Here is a 15,762-nt window from a genome sequence, read left to right as displayed (position 1 = left end):
TCACGTTTTGGGGGAGAAATACAGATCCGAGCAGCAATCTTTGCACATGGGTGGAGGTGCTCGTAGCGTTTCCCTGAGCAGGAAGTGGAGCATTTTTGCAGTCATTATGGCGAGCTGACCGGGAGAGGTAAACGTGGATTGCATGGTCTGTGCCTCCTCTTTTATTGGGAATCCCTGCATTATACAGTTATATCCCATGCTTATGCCGTTTTTGTGAAAGAAAGGCGATGCACGGCTGATAATTGATCCGAGGTGAAGGCTGACGTGAAGCCAAAGTTAAGCTGAAAGGCAACGGAGGGACTTTTGGACGCCGGGGTTTTAAACACCCCCTTGCCTTTTCTTTTGTTTGCTTTATGGCTTGTGATAGTCGGGGTCTTCATCTCGATTGCATCCGTTTACTTGATTCCCAGTGAGTCCATTGCACATGTCCCCCGGTTTAAATAGACCAAATGCGCATCTTTTCTTTGACACTTCTTGCTCGAGTGTCGGAGCTGCTCAGTGGGGACGGGAACTTCGTATAGACCCGTTACATTGTAGCTGGACATTTGTAATTGTATATTGAGGCTAATTATGCGAGGTCATGAGACCAGTTAGCTTTTCTTTTCCTTTCGCATTGCAACAGCAGTGAAACATTATCCTTAAACCAGTGGATGTTGGATTGCATTTGAACTTCAGCATGTTAAAGTGATTTAAAGCATGGTAAAGTAAATAAGTGGTTGCAGGTAGTTATGAGTCCATAAGCTTTGCAAATAATATCCTCTTAATAGAATGTTCAGTCTTTCATTTTTTCATTACCTTTGTTTTTTAACTCACTTAAAATCATGTTTTTGCCCTAGTTTGTGAGAGAGTTCCCCTTTGATCCTAATGATGGACACATTGAATATTTACAACTTGAACAAACAAACAAGCAAGAATCCTATTTTGTGGATGAATTGAAAAAATATACAAATTATGTTTAGGCAGAGGCTGAATTATATAGTACTGATGCTCCTGTTTGCATCCAGTGGACAAATATATTTGCTGGTTGTTCTTCATTCTTTGTTAAATCTTCTATTCATAATGTCCTGTTTGTCCCGGTTGATAAGATGTAAAGTGAATGTGTTTGTATTTTTCTAAAGCCACTCCTACACACAAGAATGAAACCTTGAACTATGAATTGGTGACTTTCTGTGCATAATGTTTGATTGGTTTTCTGTGATTGTAAACCTTATTTCTGATGTTTCTGATAGTTGGTGTGGATGACTACAGCTCTGAATCTGATGTCATTATTATACCTTCTGCCTTGGACTTTGTTTCACAAGATGAGATGTTGACACCTTTGGGAAGATTGGATAAATACGTTGCAAGCGAAAATATTTTTAACAGGTATGTTGGAAAAGATAGTGGTGTTTTTAATTCATGAGTTATATACTTTCATTAAAGTATCCTTTATGCAAAACATGTATTTCTGAGGCAACTATTCAGAATGGTCAAACTTGTACACTTTCGATTGTTAACCAATGCCAAGATGCACAATTTCTGGCTGAAGTCACAATTTCAAACAAGTAAAATGCTTTAAACCTCCCCCGTATGTTTGATTTAATTTTTTGATTGATTTTTAACCAGACAAATGGTTGCTCGAAGTTTGCTGGACACTTTAAAGGCAGTAAGTGAGGATGAGAGGGACTGTATCGCTGTGCTGGAGAGAGTAAGCCGACTGGCAGATGATTCAGGTAAGTCCTAACCTTTTAATGCTTTTGTGTTCACAAAGTAATATCAGCTCTTGAGTTCTATGAATGTATTCTATCCTCTCTGGTGCACTTATTAACATTATTGTTAAGGGTATTCATATTTCAAATAATGTGCTTTGGATAAGGGCGTCTGACAAGAAATAATATTTATACATTTTATCTAGTTGTGCCCTTAAGATTGTGTGTGTGTGTGTGTGTGTGTGTGTGTGTGTGTGTGTGTGTGTGTATATATATACACAGACACATACGGTAAGAAAAACTTTTACTATTTTACCCTAAACAGATTATAAGGAACTACTGATTTTATCAGATAGAGAAGTATTGTTAAAACCTGTACTTTAAAACAATCCCTGTTTCCCTTTATGATATAGAACTGCAAAATAACATCATTTTTGGTTTTATACACTATTAAAGTGTTACAGAACACCCCCATGTTGATTGTGAACGCTTGTGTATGTGTGCCATTATCTAAAATATACTTACACGCACAACTTTAATTCAATTTTTAAAAAAATGTTCATTTTTTGATTTCTTTCCCTTGGTGTTAAATCAGTTGAGGAATGCGGATGGCATTGAATTCCTGATGATTTTCACAGAGACTGAATAACTGTAATAACAAACCCAAGCATTACATTCTTGCAACTCCTGTATTGGCTGTGCCTGAGAGCGAGCCTGATTCAACATGATCAGTACATGTGGGTGGGACCTCTGCTTTGGCTTTTCAAATTCCTAGCACTGAACCATCTTACTGTTCCCCACAACAAATCCCATGTTCATTGACAGCTTATTTTCTGATGATTTGTATAACTAGGGACAAGAAATATCCACCTTAATTTGTTTTTAAATTAAATAGAAGTTTAGGGTACACACACAAACTATGGTTACTATGGATTATTTTTTGTTATACATATTGATTCACTGGTGTTTGTCCTTGGATAAAATACACTTCTGTGTAATGGATATTATCAGACATGCTTTGTTTATAAAAAAAAAAAAGTGCCTTTTCAATCCTGGTACTGAAAGTATTGGAATAGGCTGGAGCTCTACATGAGTTCACCTCAGTGTTTTGTATGTACTGTGGAAACTGTCTACGTGTCGTGGCAGGTTTTCATTACCTTGCTGGTCTGAAATGCTTGTCGTCTTTTTTTCTTTGCATGAGTCCATGACTAATAACATGAAGAACCCCACCCCCTGATTAATCATAGGGAGCTCGCTTCCTTTTTATAAGTTCTCAAAGCTGTAGAGAGAGCCATATTGGTGTCTGTCGTTGAGCCAAAGACCCGTGAAATTAGCTTTCCTTTTAGAGGCTCAGATGTTAAGTAGTAATGCCTGCTGGGAGAGGTTCCATGTTTGTCCTTGCAAATTCCCTCCTACTCAGCAGGCAGTATTTACTACTGTCAGCAAGACATTTTCAGACTGAGCTTTTATATAAAATATATATTAATGTTTCTTATTCACATAAAATCCTATCCTGAAATAAAAAGTATGGATACACCCATATGTGCAGTGGGAGAAATATGTATTCTACATTTTCTTGCTAGGAATACCCTAATATGGGGGTGGGAGGGGACACAATAGGCTTTGTTACTTCATCAAACAAACTCTAATCGCTGTTTCTTTATGATGTGAATTTGTGGTCAAGCTGACCTCATCTGTGGGATTTCATTTTCATGAATATCTCGGCTGTGGTTAATACCATTTGCATCGCTGAACTCCTTGTATGTTTCTCGCACCGGTTGAGATTATAACTTTTGTGGTATTCTTGTACTGTATTCAGTATAAACGGTGACTAGTCTGTTCAATACATCAAAAGTACAGGTCTGTAACGGGCAATGCTAGCATGGTGTCCTAAGATTTTAATTTAATTTGGGCCCTGTCTGTAAAACTGGTTCTGTCTCATTTGTTTGCAGAAATGCCATTATAAAGAGAACTAGATTGTTTTGTATTATATTTGTTGTAAAATAACCACAAACAAATGGAAGTCTTAAAGAATGCAGTGTTTCCAGTATGGACTTAGTTAAATGAAAAATATCCATCTGTACTGTATGTAAAGTTTCTTGCTAGTGGGCTGTGAAAGTATGGTGTTATACATTATCACACAATGGGAGCCTGTATTTACACGTTTGACTCTGCTTTAGAGACTTGGCAACATCTGTTTTTCTCAGTTGCTTTATCTCAGGGGAAGCTACAGTACTGTATTACTTTTTTCTTAAAGAAATACGGATTAAAAAACAAACATATCTTTTCTGTTGGGAGTACTCCCATGTTGAATTTTGACAAAGTGATTTATCACATTCATTTGGATAACTTCTATTCTTACCCCAGGCTTACCCTGTTTTTTTTTTTTTTTTTTTTAACCTCTCGAGAGCAGCTTGTACAATCGCAAACCTTTGAAGTAGCATGTCTTTAGTCACATTCATTCCTGAGGTTTTGTTTAGGTTAGCACAGTATAGGAGACATTTGATTTCTGTTTTAGTAAACAAAATGTATGCTATATCTCATTGGGAAATATATATGCAGAACAGTTTCAATATAGGATGCTTACTTTTCAATATGAGATGAAAGACTTGATCATTTACATTTGTAAGTGCTGGTTTCTTAAGTCGTTTGTGTCGTAATGATCTAAAATGTCACCATTTGAATTCCTCTATTTCAGAGCCAACTGTTCGAGCAGAATTAATGGAGCAAGTCCCTCACATAGCTATTTTCTGCCAAGAAAACAGACCTTCCATTCCCTTTGCTTTTTCTAAATACTTACTACCCATAGTGGTGAGATACCTCGCTGACCAGAACAACCAGGTATGATTTAAGAGATTTCATAGTTTAGTTTATTATTTCTTGTTAAGGTAGAGTCTAGGCCATAGGTTAAGGATAGTTGGTATTTGATGTGTGTATATATATATATATGGATGATTTTTAAGATAATTTGAAAATAACCTCTTAGAGAGAAACCTAAGAAGGCATTTGAATGAATACAGTCAGACTCGGGGTGGGCAAGTACCACCTATTCTGTTTTAAGGATGTTCTGGAAAAACATATTTTTGTGTGCATTTATTTTTGTCTTGCTTTATAAATTACAACCATATACCCCTTATGATCTAATGGAAATGAAAAACTAAAATCTCCATGTCAGCAAATGTTCCCATTGGTTTTCTAGTGAATTTAGTTAGTTTAGAAGTTCATACCAAAGCTAGAAGCAGAAGAAGCTTCAATGTTATCAAGTTTTAATGACATCTGCTTCTTTTTATAGTGAATATATATATTTTTTTGCTAGCCCACAAATATCTTTAGCTACTGGAGCAGGGTTTCTAAAGGAGCCGTTAAAACTATCTCCTGCCACACACTTTTAGCTGCTGTGTGGCTGCTTTCACTTAGCGTTTTATTCCATTTAATGTAGGTAATCTGCATCACAGGAATTTAAACTCTACCTTGTGGGCGATGTTAAACCTGACAATGGCAGCCTGTGCATTGAGCAGCCTGAGTGTTGATGGTGTGGGGGGGATTCTTTGTTGCAGGTTCGAAAGACCAGTCAAGCTGCTCTCCTGGTGCTATTAGAGCAGGAGCTCATCGAGAGATATGATATTGAGACCAAAGTGTGCCCGGTCCTCGTGGACCTGACCGCCCCTGACAGCAACGATGATGTGAAAACGGAGGCCATGGCAGTGAGTCACGTGACCTGCTTGTGAATGCTTGTATTGTGATTCTTTGGTTCACAGCCCCTAACACATTTTGAATTTAGCTGTGTGACTTACTTTAGTTTTACGAAAACTGTTCTCTGACTTGCATTGGTCATATGTGAATTATTTTAAGTATTTGTTGTTCAAAACTTTGTGCTGAAGATTATTCATCAAATCATAACATCAGAAGTGGTTCTGTTCTCTTGGATATAATTTGTTTGAAAAGTACATATTTTAACAAGTAACCAAATACTTTCTTCAGTTAGGGTATAGACAATACTTATGTTGCATGCTTGGTACAATACAGCTAATTTAACAAGTGTAACCTTCCATCCCAGTTGTTTAAGTCTTTTTAAGTTAACAACGCATTTGTTTCTAGTCCTGTTAGCAACTCAATATTTCCCCTATTTTCAGATTATCTGTAAAATGGCCCCCATGGTTGGAAAGGATATCACTGAGCGACTCTTCCTTCCCCGCTTCTGTGAGATGTGCTGTGACTGCAGGATGTTTCACGTTCGAAAGGTCGGTTTCCAGCCGTTGTTGTCTGAATCGCTGTGATTGTGGATAGGGCCCTGTGCAGGACTAAACACTGTTTTAAAGCCAAGTCATGCAAAACACAGGGCCCTATAGATGTGTGGATTAAATGATAGTGTCAGATAGTAAACCATACTCACAATTTACTCATGGTTTCTTTGTTGCAGTTGTAGTATGTTGGTGCGGTCTCAGTTTTGATTGTGATGAAGATGAGTAAACATTCAGCTTTATGAAACTTCAGATCACATGTACTGTGTTCCATTACACTTTTAAAGGATTACAACTGAAGCTGTTTTTTTCCTCTGAATCGATTCTTGATTGTCTGTCCTAGCACTCTGAGGACATTTGTCTCAATGACATCTTGTTTTGACCAGGTCTGTGCAGCCAATTTTGGAGACATCTGCAGTGTGGTTGGACGAGAGGCAACAGAAGAGCTTCTGGTGAGTATAGATTTCGTGGTGAAGAGCATGTCAAATGACGTTGCAGTACAAGAATGAATTTCCTTTTATGGTAAATATCATATCAGTGCAGAACAGCTTGCTTTATTTCCAGTAAAAAATATCTTCCGAAGATCATTCAAGTTGATTGCAGCATTAGTATAAGGGAAGTTTACAAGTCGTGCACAAAAAAAGAAATTAAAAAATACAGAAATTGAAGATCACTAGCACTGTTTATTTCCACGACCTACTTTAACGCTTCCTGTCAATCAATTCCGAGAAGGCTTATTACAGGCTGATTATGAAGCCTAAGTAAGGCAATTCAAAAATGTTATCTTAACAGTTTCAGTTTGAGCCCCTATGGCTCTCGTCTCGCTCAGTGATCTCCATACTGAGGAGACGAGGCCTGAGTTTCTGAGGAAGTGAAAGGTCACCTCAGTCCCAGAAAGGTCCCGTGCCCCTCAGTGCTCGATGCAGCCATGGGCACTGGTCGTGGCAGGTTGGCCCTGGAACAGAAAGGAAGGCGGCGGGCTCTGAATCTGTTTGACTGTTCTTCCTGCACAGCTGCCCAGGTTTTTCCAGCTCTGCTCGGATAACGTGTGGGGGGTGCGGAAGGCCTGCGCCGAGTGCTTCATGACCGTTTCCTCTGCCACGTCTCAGGAAGTCCGCAGAACAAAGCTCGCGTCCCTCTTCATCAACCTCATCAGCGACCCTTCCCGTTGGGTGAGCGAGACTCGGCTTTCTTTACCTCCTCTAAAAACAAATGCTTTTGTGTCATTTAGATGAGTGTGAACACAGGCGGTCTAAGGATTGAAACCGGTCTTTTCCTGTAATGTGTAGTCCTCCCCTGTAGAGAGCTTGAGGACTGATTCACAGAGGAACTAATACAATCTAGTTTTTAATGGAATTTAATTAATTGAAACAATATTAGTGAAAATACTGATAATTATATTGAGAGATCGATCTGCAAATCCTTATATTTAAATAGGATCTATAGCTGCTTCCCACAGCTGTATAGTAAATCATTCGACAAGGAACGTAGAATGAGTAGAGCAGTGTGTCTTGGCCATGATTGCATTATTGGTGTGGTTGCATTGCTCCCACAAATCGAGGCAAAAGGACTATTCAGATACAGAAGGCTTTGTCTGATGACATTCATCATGCAGTACAGTGGTTTAAACTTAGTGGCACGAATTCAATTTATTGGTTTAACTCTTTAGGTGTCTTACCAAACCAAGACGCCAGTCTGTAACTGCAAAGCCAGCTCTTTCTGTTATTCTTGTCAAAGTTATTGGTGTGGAACTGCTTTTGTTTATTTATACCTTGTTTTAATTATTCCCATGGTCCACAGAACATGTGCATGCATTTGTTGTCCTTCTTAAACATGTTGATCAAAAATGCTGTGGGCAGCAATTTCATTTCCCTTTTTATACACTGATAATGCAGAGTAAACAGTTACTGCTTTTTCGACTACAGAAGAATAAAATAAGCTTAAGTATGCATGTTTTTATATAGATTGAAAATGAAATGCAACACTTTATCATAGTAACAATAGTTTCTGATATCAATAGAAGAAAAATCTAAACTTCTATATCTTTGAAGCTGAAGGCAATGTTTATATGTTGGTGTTTAAGCTTGGCATATATTGCTCCTTATAAACGCACTTCAAGAAATTAAGGTTAATTTTTAGTTTTGTATTCATTGTTTCCTAATTTTATATATTTGATTAATGATGCAAAGTCTATAAAATTAGAGTATTTGTGTAATTCAGGTGCATATCAAATTAGTTTCCTTTTCGGTTAAAGCATAAATAAGTAGAAACATGTAGGAATCTCACCTTTTCTTTTCTAGGTGCGACAAGCTGCCTTTCAGTCTCTTGGTCAGTTCATCTCGACGTTTGCTAGCCCCTCCAGCTCAGGGCAGTACTTCAAAGAGGAGGAGGACCGGGATGCCTGCAGATGCACACATGCCCACAGCAGGTATCCTTCTGGTTTATTACCCGGGCATGGGGCGCCTAGCATCTAACGCAAACCACAACCACTAAAGAAAGTTGTCTCCCGAGGCTCCCCCACTTTTTTAGTGGTTCATGCAGTGTAGGATAAAGCAAATTATGAATTATCCATTATCCTTGTACAGTTAATTAATTCGATCTTGCTATAGGTGATAAACTTTGAATTTGTTTCTACAAAGTAGAACAGTGTGGAGCAAACTTCGATGTGATGTCCATGTAGGGATATATATTTTTTTTTTTACCATTTAATCTTTTAAACCCTCTGCCATTTGTTTAGAATATTGAATATTCACTCTGGCTGTGATGGTTTATGTGTATAGGAGGTGTAGATGTTTTTATCTAAGCTGTTGCTCATCATGGGAAGAGTCTTGCTCCTTTCTTCAAACAGGTCAGGGGCCGAATGTACGGCGGCTTGCCAGTGTCGTTTTCACCAGAGCAGACTTTATTGAAGCCAACTCCTGAGGCTGATCCACTGTGTAATTAATTTTATCTAGCGAAAGCCTAGCTTGGGAGAGTATTATCCATTTCATTCCCTTTAACTGTTCTGTTTTAATAACTGCTCAGCCAGTTTGTCCTTCAGTAGTTTGAGAGGCCCTGTTAACCCTTATCTTCCCATTTGAGCAGACAGCCAAAAGTGAGTTTAAATCAAACTAACCAACCTTTGTTCCACTTGATTGTTTGCAGTTGTGAAGAGGAGTCCCAGGACAAGGAGATTGCAGGAATTGAGCCCTCCCCTGAGGTGGGGGGGTCTGAAGAAGAGTCCAACGGACAGGAGGAGCACAGTCTGTGCTGCAGCACGGGAGAGGAGCGCTCCCTGCTGTCGTGTGAGATGAGCCAGGACTCCTCCTGTGCCAGTGATACTGATGACCACTGCGACACGGAGCCACACTCCTGCTGCCATTTGGAGGAGGCGCAGGAGTCATTAGAGTCCAGCACCCACCAGCAGCAGCAGGAGGAAGAGGTTGAGAAAGAGGTGGAGGAGCTGGGTGGAGACGTGCCTTCCTCACAGGCCTGTCCTGCAGAGAACTGTGTGGAAACCACTTTGAAGTGCCCTGTGGAGACCCAGCTCTCGGCTGATCACACAGACCTAGCCAGCACAACCCCCGCCGAGTGCGGCCGGCCCTGCCCCAAGGAGCCGCTCCCTGAGCAGGAACTGTATAACTCATTCCATTACTGGAGGACTCCCATTCCCCACATTGACCTGGACCTGGAGCTCCAGCAGCAGCAGAAGGCCGAGGAGTTGCCGAAAGAGCCCCGCCCATCTCCCTCGGCACGCGGCCCCTCCATCAGCCCGGCGCGCCGGAAAGAGCTGATGGAGTTGATCGAGAACCTGGAACCCCATATTGATGACCCTGATGTCAAAGGTACTTGAGAAAATGTGTTCAATTCAAGCACTTTTCAGAGTTAAAGACAACCGAAATCTACTAACTTCTCAAATGTACTACACTGGTCACATTGTTTAAACTAATAATGCATCATTTTTAAAACTGTGTACAATTACATTTATGTTACTGTGTATTTGTTTATTAAGCTGCAGCAATAGTCAATAATACAATCATCTTTATTAAACAGTTCAAAGCTTTGTTACCAAAATGTGTGAGTGGAGATCTAAAATCTCATCTGAAGTGGTGTAACCGGACATCTTCACTGATTTTAAATAATACCAGAGCATTAGGAGTTCACTGGAATCCTAATTATATATTAGTTTTAATTTATGTGCGTTTTATAGGCCTATGTTTTTGCATGTCACTCTGTTTTAGTTAAGTATAAAGCTATTTGCTTTAATAGCTGCCTTGTTTGACATAACCGACAGATCCGGTTTTACTTCTGCAGACTAAGGCATTGGTACTTAAATAAGCAGAAAATGCAACCCAACAACAAATAAATTAAACCGCACATTTAGAAATCTTCCACAGCACTGATGCCAGCAGGAATTTCGTTTGCTTCTTCCCAGCACCATCAATAAAAATGTCTCAAGTCGCTGATTACCACCAAGCAGCACATTGGAACAGCTTCTAATATCCAGTTTGTAGAGGCAAAAGTTCACTGAACATAAGACTATCATTCTGATATATTTTTGTATAATTACCTAGTGTATATTGTGAAAACGCTGCTTTCAGTGAGTCATATTGCACGTTTGAAACTTAACCGTAACTTTCTCCTGAGCAAGCCTTCGTCGAGGAAACTATTTCTTCGACTGATTTCATGTATTTTTCCTATCAGAGCTCATTCTCTGTGCTGTCACGTTGCGTCAATACATGTTTCTTTACTTTTGAACCCCCTGTAACGCTGCACTGTAATGCGTGGTGTGACGGGTGTTTTTTGTTTTTCTGCCGGCAGCACAAGTAGATGTGTTGACTGCTGCCCTACGAGCCTCAACGCTGGAGTCCCACCAGGACGACTCCTCCCAGGACCCTCTGGATGACCGGATAGAGCACCGCAGGCAGGCAGGCGGCCAGGGCGGCTTCATGTCAGACACCGTGCATTTCATTGGCAACCGGGTGGAGATGGAGGTAACTCCGGCACTTCCACACAAACACGTTCTTCTACTGCAGGATCCCTCCCACGTGTGTGATGTAATAGTGTGTAAAAACTTAACTGTGGTGAACACTTGACTCTTGTTGATGCATCTCTTTGATACATTGCATAGAATACAGCAAGACAAGGAAAGTTGTGGATGACAGAAGCTAGATCTATATGTAAAGAAGCTAGATGTAAGGTAACATGGTACTATGTGATGGAGGGGAGGTGCTAATTACGGTGTCCTTATGCATTCCCATCTCAGAGGTCACTGCACTGTAAACACTAGGACATTTACAAAATCGAAATCTACTGCAATTATTTAGCTGTTCTATGGAGTCATCTGTGACCTTTCAGTGGCTGATGCAACACAGTCCTTACCATGTAGTTACAGCCGACCAGTTTCCGACCGTTGTTCAGCATTTTGAAAGTGGATCTGAAACCGATTGTGTAACGGTGTAGATTTAATTCTGCGCACAGTGTATATTTGAAGTACATATGCTAACAGTACAGAGAGCGTGTGGCAGGAGTGAACGTGTGCGGATTTGTTTTGCACCCAGGGCCGGGAATCCACCCTGCAGCTGAGCCGCGGCGACGACTCGGAGCTGAGCGACAGCAGCCTGAGCCCAGAGGAGGACCGGAAGTGCCGGCAGCAGGTAAATGCGTGATCGTGAACACGCATGCTACGGGACACACCCAGACCTGCACTTGGCAGACTTGTTGTACTACTGCCATTATTATTATTATTATTATTTTTATTTATTTTTTTATTTTTTTAACATATCCTACCATAAACCTGTCCAGACAAAAGATTTACTCAATATGTTCCTGGATGCCAAAATGGTCATGATGGAATGAGGAATGTAGGTATTAGTCATCTACACACACAAGACGCACATTTGCCTTACCTTAAAGGGCTCTCTTATTCCCATCCTTGATTACTTCTCGGCATACCATTAAAGCAAAAGAGTGTCGGGAGCATGGTTCCAAGGTCCTCTCCTGCTTATTTCCACCACAGGACGTCGTACCTCAGGCCCTTCTTGACCAGTACCTGTCCATGACCGATCCTTCTCGGGCCCAGACAGTGGACACTGAGATTGCAAAGCACTGCGCCTACAGCCTCCCTGGAGTGGCTCTAACCTTGGGCAGACAGAACTGGCACTGTCTCAGGGACACCTATGAAACGCTGGCCTCTGACATGCAGGTGAATGTGGTTCAGTATTGAGGAGCGCGCGTGCTTGACCTTGCTTTATTGGGTCAGGTATCATTTTCCCTCTTGATGATTCGAGAGCCTGTCCTTAATCCACTTCTTTCATTTTTCCTCCTCTTATTTCTAACTCAATTCCAGTTGATTACAGATGGGATAAATATGGGGTTTGGCATCCTATTATGCTTCTTGGAATTGCCAAATTCATTTTGAAGTTGTATGAAACAAAAACAAAAAATTGCTTCATAAGACTTGCAATCTTTCCTTGATTTATTTGAATAAGTAATATTAAAATAGCTGATAGGATTAAATTAGTAACCCCTGTAAGTCACTCTTGGGTAATGGCATCTGCTAAGCAATAAATAATCAAGAGTTAAACTACCGAATGACTCTCCTCTCAGTCCAGTTACCTTTCAGAGGTAGCGGTGGTGTTTTGTTAGCCTGTGTGAATTGCACTGTGCCGAGACTATCTCTGAGTGTTGTCTTGCCCTGCAGTGGAAAGTGCGCAGGACTCTTGCCTTCTCTATCCATGAACTGGCCCTCATCCTGGGAGACCAGTTGACCGCTGCTGACCTCGTGCCCATCTTTAACAGCTTCCTCAAAGACCTGGATGAAGTCAGGATAGGCGTTCTCAAGCACTTGTATGACTTTCTGAAGGTCAGATCCCAATGATTATTCTGATTTTCTATTTTGTTGCATATTCGTTCAATGCCAATGCCGCGTGTACCCTGTGCATCTACTGGAATAACTCCCATTGGGGGTTGACTCCCTTCAGGATCTGTGCTTTAATAAATCCTATTGAAATCCACGTGAATCTCAGGCATGCTTCTCTGGAATGCGGACTGTGTGCTAAAAGCCCTGCTCTGTGCTGTGTGTGTTGAAGGCTGTAGATCACACTTCTTTATGTCTCCCTAGCTGTTACACCAGGAGAAGAGGAGAGAATATCTTTACCAGCTGCAGGAGTTCCTGGTTACAGACAACAGCAGGAACTGGCGCTTCAGAGCTGAGCTGGCAGAGTAAGCGCTCCAAATTCACCTTTCCTTACAGGCAGCTGTAATGTTATTTAGATTGGAAATGTCTGTGGATTTTTATCTTGGAATCTATTTACTGGTACTATTGGGAATAATAGAGAACATTAGCCGTTGCCAATCTTATTTCTTTTTACAATTTTCCATCCCCGTTTTATTTAATTTTAAATATTTTTGTCTTTCTTGCATGATAACAAAGGATTTCTTTGTTACTATGTTTGTTGCAAGTGTATTTTTATTTTTAGTACCAAGAGATGCAAACTGGCTTGCACAGTGCAGTGGTATAGAAAAGTGAGTTGGGGCTTGATTGTGTTTTGTTCTTATTCATTTGCTTGCTCTCACTGCAGGCAACTGGTGCTGCTGTTGGAGCTCTACAGTGGGAAAGATGTCTATGACTACCTGCGACCTCTGGCCTTTAGCCTGTGTACTGACCGAGTCTCCTCAGTCCGGTGGATTTCCTACAAGCTGGTAAGTTAAACATGGTGCCTTAGTTGGCTTTCTGATTATATTCTCAGTGTTTTGTGTTTTAGCTTTGAGGCTCAGGAGAGACCCAGTTGTTTGTTTCTTACGCAGGTGAGCGAGATGATCAGAAAGCTCTCTTCAGATTCGACTCTGGTTGCAGATTTTATGGTGGAGCTGGTGGATAAGTTCTGCCATTCCCCAAAGTGGTCTGGGCGGCAGGCTTATGCTTTCGTCTGCCAGGTACGAAAAGCGAATGTTTTCCTGCTTCCGTCACTCTTAGTTATGTCTTAATTGTGTGAGAAGTCGTGGTCAGTCGTCCCTGGGGGTTTATGCTGTGTGATTGTGCAAACGGGAAGTCTATCATTGGCCGCCCCTGCTTCTGAATGAGTAACGGAGCACGTTTCGGCCTCAGTGTGTTTGGAGTCTGTTGCAGCTCATGTATTTCTGTGGAGAGTCTGGTTTTAGCAAGTAATATCATGGCTGTTAACGATGCAGTAGCACACGCATCTCCCAGCTGCGAATGTGTTGGATTCCAAAAAGCTGATGGCTGCAGTTCTGAGTTTTGATGGCCGGATTCTCCTTTTCCCTCAGCTGGCGATCGAGGACGACTGCATCTCCCTGGAGCAGTTTTCAGAGTACCTGCTGCCCCCGCTCCTGCAGCTGGTGTCGGACCCTGTGCCTAATGTCCGCGTGCTCCTGGCCAAGACCATCCGCCAGAGCTTGCTGGAGAAAGGTACGTCCCCGGCCACTCGGGCATCCCAGTCGGAGATCGTCAGGTGTGCGTGTACGCTAACTAGACCGTGGGGTTGTTTTGCTTGTGGCAGTTTGGTATGGTGACGCGGCACGCGATCTCTTCACAGAGTATTTCCTGCACTCGGCCAACTCCCACCAGGAGGCTCTGGAGCAGACCTTAGTGGCCCTCCAGATGGACCTGGACAAGGATGTGAAGTACTTTGCCAGTGTGCATCCCGGCAACACTCGGATCAACGACGACGCCATGAGCACGGCCTCCTCGACCTACTGAGTGCCCTGCCTGCCCTGACCCACCAAATACCCTGGCCAAGCTGCCTGCTCCCTGCTGCCCCAGGCACAGCTCCAGAGGACCAGGGCACCAGGGCACCGGGCACAGGGACTCCAGAGGGACCCCCCTGTCGTGCAGAGCTGCACAGAGGGAACGTCGCTCCTCCTGACCTGAGAATGGGCAGCAGCCTTCTGAGCCCCAGTGACTACTGCTGGTGGGCACTACTGCAACAAAACCACTTGGGAATGACTGAGAACACACCTGATTCGACCTCCTTCACAAACCTCCTACCATCCTAACTTTTTTTTCTGCCACAGAAGCCTTAAAAGAGTCTTCCTTAATGAGAAAATACTTGAATTTCTTGAGCCGTTTCATTGAAAGAAAGGGGGGGATTCAGTTTCTCAGATCATTCCTCCATTCTTCTTTTAAAACTTTTTGTTGTAGCAGAAGACAGTATGACAAAGCTTTATTGAACCACATAGCAGGAAAGCTGTGTCTAACTTAATGTTTAAAGTGTAGGGTTTTTTATACTATGTACATTTCTTAATCATATGCTGCATAAAATGTTCTATGTACTATCACAGCCTTCTATGTGAGTTCAAGAACTGCTTGGTAATGAAGCACGATTTATCTTAAGGGCTCAGTGCTACAGTGTTTTTAAACTCTAGTGCAGCACATTGTTGTACCCATGTACAGAACCGGCTGGACTCCAGGGGTCCTGTTCTCATGACAAAAACAATATTGTACTTTTTATTATGCTGGCCATTTTGTGGAGTAAATAAAAAGAGAAAAAGGTTAGCACATGTACTTGAAGTCAGGTATTTTAACTTGATAATGAAATACTGCACCTTCTTTTGCTTTTCTTATGGGTTATTTTCACATTCTGTACATATCTTTGGCCTTTTTTTTCTTTTTTTTTTTTTTCGTTTGGTCTACGATCATGTTTACTATTGTGATACACGTTGGTTCTCTATCTGTCCAAAATAAATCAAAGTGCAAACGCTTGCTCTGCTGTTGTGATCTCGCACTGGGCTTCAGTGCTCCCAGGGCCGGTCGGGGGCGAGGGCTACACAACTCGATAGTGTCTAGAGATGTGGGTTAGGGTGGAAACTTTTGAAATTAAGGTCTTAAAACT

At 41.6% G+C, this 15,762-nt stretch overlaps 1 protein-coding gene across 3 annotated transcripts in view; it reads left to right on the top strand.

Annotated features, from left to right (window-relative positions):
- Positions 1–15,632, top strand: part of ppp4r1 (protein phosphatase 4, regulatory subunit 1) — a 16,126-nt gene extending 494 nt beyond the window's left edge. The window contains exons 1-19 of one of the 3 annotated variants that reach the window (XM_066718993.1): positions 1–127; positions 1,230–1,365; positions 1,606–1,712; positions 4,387–4,529; positions 5,246–5,392; positions 5,822–5,929; positions 6,316–6,381; positions 6,943–7,101; positions 8,230–8,357; positions 9,074–9,753; positions 10,730–10,902; positions 11,470–11,565; positions 11,928–12,113; positions 12,612–12,773; positions 13,032–13,132; positions 13,492–13,612; positions 13,718–13,846; positions 14,198–14,339; positions 14,467–15,632. The exon at positions 1–127 is cut by the window's left edge and continues 139 nt beyond it. In XM_066718993.1, the coding sequence (XP_066575090.1) occupies positions 1,307–1,365; positions 1,606–1,712; positions 4,387–4,529; positions 5,246–5,392; positions 5,822–5,929; positions 6,316–6,381; positions 6,943–7,101; positions 8,230–8,357; positions 9,074–9,753; positions 10,730–10,902; positions 11,470–11,565; positions 11,928–12,113; positions 12,612–12,773; positions 13,032–13,132; positions 13,492–13,612; positions 13,718–13,846; positions 14,198–14,339; positions 14,467–14,630 (2,871 nt within the window). In that variant the 5' untranslated portion in view covers positions 1–127; positions 1,230–1,306 and the 3' untranslated portion in view covers positions 14,631–15,632. Of the gene's footprint in view, positions 146–1,229; positions 1,366–1,605; positions 1,713–4,386; positions 4,530–5,245; positions 5,393–5,821; positions 5,930–6,315; positions 6,382–6,942; positions 7,102–8,229; positions 8,358–9,073; positions 9,754–10,729; positions 10,903–11,469; positions 11,566–11,927; positions 12,114–12,611; positions 12,774–13,031; positions 13,133–13,491; positions 13,613–13,717; positions 13,847–14,197; positions 14,340–14,466 lie in introns of all 3 variants that reach the window. The other 2 variants (XM_066718985.1, XM_066718976.1) reach the window with 2 other exon arrangements.
- Positions 15,633–15,762: the final 130 nt, after the last annotated feature.

This window comes from Amia ocellicauda, chromosome 2, assembly GCF_036373705.1.
Source record: "Amia ocellicauda isolate fAmiCal2 chromosome 2, fAmiCal2.hap1, whole genome shotgun sequence".
Classification (NCBI taxonomy): domain Eukaryota; kingdom Metazoa; phylum Chordata; class Actinopteri; order Amiiformes; family Amiidae; genus Amia; species Amia ocellicauda.
Note: the sequence above shows the minus strand (reverse complement) of the source record. Positions and strands in the feature narration are given on the sequence as shown.